This window comes from Pteropus alecto, unplaced genomic scaffold, assembly GCF_000325575.1.
Source record: "Pteropus alecto unplaced genomic scaffold, ASM32557v1 scaffold79, whole genome shotgun sequence".
Lineage (NCBI taxonomy): Eukaryota > Metazoa > Chordata > Mammalia > Chiroptera > Pteropodidae > Pteropus > Pteropus alecto.
The window spans coordinates 21,134,166-21,137,221 of record NW_006494612.1 but is presented as its reverse complement, the minus strand read 5'-3'; the positions used below and the strand labels follow the sequence as shown (position 1 = coordinate 21,137,221).

At 37.1% G+C, this 3,056-nt stretch overlaps 1 protein-coding gene across 1 annotated transcript in view; it reads right to left on the bottom strand.

Moving 5' to 3' along the window:
- The window catches only part of ENPP1 (ectonucleotide pyrophosphatase/phosphodiesterase 1), a 42,434-nt gene extending 39,562 nt beyond the window's left edge, over positions 1-2,872 (bottom strand). The window contains exons 1-2 of the mRNA XM_015600062.2: positions 2,635-2,872; positions 561-638 (exon numbers count right to left, since the gene is read on the bottom strand). Coding sequence (XP_015455548.1) covers positions 561-638; positions 2,635-2,872 — 316 coding nt within the window. The remainder of the gene's footprint in view (positions 1-560; positions 639-2,634) is intronic.
- Between the last annotated feature and the right edge of the window lie 184 nt (positions 2,873-3,056).

Genomic DNA, 3,056 nt, shown 5'->3' with positions numbered 1-3,056 from the left:
GCTTCTGGTTGCCCAGGGATGCTAACTTGTCACCTTATAACTTCCTAGGCTGCTTCAGCAACTGCTTGGGGAGAAAGGGTGTCCTAGGAGCGCCAAGAGGAAGTCAGGGAGAAGGCTCCAGGAGCTCGGCACCAGACCCTGTCGGCCATGTCTCCTTGTTTGCTTCTTTGTTCTAGACAGCTTTATTTTCTGTTAATTTGCTTTTTTGTTTGTTTGGTTGGTTGACTGGTTGCTTTTTCAGTCATAGCTCCTCTTCATTGTTTTGAAATGAAGTTTTGCAAGTAAAAAAATACTATATGAAAATTATAGAAGAGCTTGAAGAAGAAGGATCAAAGCAGCATCAAATCTGCAATATCTGAGTACCCATAGGATTAGGACATGCTTTACCTTGATCACATTCTGAAGAAGGCTGAAGCATCAAATCTGCAATATCTGAGTACCCATAGGATTCGGACATGCTTACCTTGATCACATTCTGAAGAAGGATGAATATCACACACACACACACACACACACACACACACACACACACACACACACACACACAGTGTACTAATTACCTTCTTTGGCACAGCTTGGTTTCAACCCAAATATACAACCAAGGATTATTGTTAACACACAGACTGACAATACCTGTGGGGAGAAAAAAGAAAATTATAAAGCTTCGAAACCTTTATTTCTTCAAATATTTTGTTTTTTCAAATGTTTCTAAACTTGCTGGTGCTACTCCATTTCCTGATCAGGGTGCTGCTGGTCACAGGAATATGTTCACTTTGTGAACATTCAAACTACACACTTATAATTTACATACTTTACTATATACATGTTATACTTCAATAAAAAGTTTACTTAAATGTTACCAAGCGAATCTATGCCATCCGAGGTTAATTTTTTCCCACAAAAAATTTCCCAGTAGATGTAAATGGATCTTGACAGAGAATATGTAGTAATTAAGGGAGGGAGAGAGAAAAATCTATTTAGAGACTCAATTTCCTATTTGTTAATCTATAAAAGGCAGTACCAGATTAGATGCCTTTTTTAAAGCAGTTTAACTACACAAAATATCCTCATATGCACTATGGCAGCTTGTGAAATGAGCAGTGGAGAGGGTTAGGTGACTGCATCTCAAGTCCAAATGTTCACACCAACTGGTTGTATGATATGAGGCAAATCACTTAAGCATTCTAGATAGCAGTTTATTCACTGAAAAACTAAAGAGTTGGACTAGATGGATCTCAAAAAAAATCTTTCCAGCTCTAACATTTTGCCACTGTTTCATTTTACGCTCTTATGGCATTCGACATTTTAAACTAAGTGGATACACCATACAATTCCAAAGAACAATGACAGAATTTTTATTTGTGAGTTAGAAGAAAAAGAAGAAGAATCCATAAAACAATTCTCAATATTTTTAGTGGGATGCAGTGTTTTGGGCAGCTCTCTGAAATGCCACATTGCCAATTCAACAAAATATGCAGTGAATATCAACTATGTATAAGGACTATGCTATGCATTGAAGGAAAGAATAAGCGATACCTCAGGAAGCTTCTATTTGTGTGGGAAAAGGTAAAAACAGCATAAATGGCTCATATTTGGTAGGACCTACAAAGCAGTTGCAAAGTTCTCTAGTTGTTTAAAGGAGAAAGGTTGAAGGGGTTAGGGAGAGGGAGATCAGAAAGTGCATCATAGAGAAATCCTTTGGGCTGGGCTTAAAAGAGGGAAATCATGATATGATATTGCAAGAGTTGAGGGAAGGTGAGAGAGGACAGAGCAGAGCAAAATTCTAGGAGGAAGGCCAGCAAAAGAAAAGGCTCAAAGGAAGGAAGGCTAATGGAAGGTGGCAGATGAATAATGAGAAGCTGTTTCGGCTAGAACAAAGAAAATGCAAAAGGGAATGGACATGGACACAGGGTTGAGGTATGGAAAGGTGTAGTGGTATTTCCCAAAAGCCAAGATGAAGACATAAAGAGACGGGAGAAATGGGTGAATGGGGCAGGGTGGATGGTGGGTAGCGGCTTTTATGAACACATTCCTTCAAATAAAACATTCAGTATTGACCACATGCCAGTCTCAAGGTGAAGTACTGGCTATTCAGTAATAAAACAAACATAACCTATGTCCTCGAGGTGCCTATTTTCAAATGACTGCAAGAACTAAGAGGAGAGGAATGGTAAATAAACTGAAGGAGCTGGTCTAACTTATTTCAAAACGGAACAATTAAAGAAATGGAGAGCAAGAGTATAGTGAGTCTAAAACACAACAAGATCTAGGCCAGTACTTTTTTTTTTAGGAAATCAAAAACCTAAGCGGATATATGTCCATTAAAATAGGAAATCATCAGAAGAGCTTGAACAAATAGGTAAAATAACAGCAGAGGCAGACCAGGTATCAGAAGAGAGTACAAATGGAGTCTCCTAAATCTTCGACTGTGGTCTAAACTGACACAAACACACAGAAGCATAAGGTTAAAGTATCTATCAAAAATATTAAAAACTCCCTTACAGTAAAACTAACCTATATTTAATACTTTGTAATTTAAAACATGGAGTATTAAAGTTTTATTTCTATTTTTGTAATAAACTTATCAAGAAGAGTTTGCATAGTACTTTATCGTCTTCTCATCACATAACTTACAATACAGAGTGAGAATCTTTTCTATGCCTTGATGAATTGTCACATTCCTTTCTAATTTTAGATAAGTTTCCAATGTGTTAACCTTTGCACTTTCAATATGAGACATCTTCAAGAGTTCCTGTAATATGAAATTTTGTGCCCGTGTCACTTCCTTTGGGACATTTTCATCATTTTTATCAAAACCATGCTCCTTACTTAGTACAATAAATTCTCCATCACTAAATTCCTCTGGCCGCATATCTAGAGTCTATTCAACAGCAACAGTGCTAACATTCCCACAGTTAGCTATTTCTTCCAAAATCCCATTTACATTCAATTTGAATTTCACTTCCAACATTATCACTTTTCTATTCTTTACTGCACTTTCATCTTTATCAGCCAATTCCCTCTTTCAATTATCCACCTCTATGAAATGTCGTGTA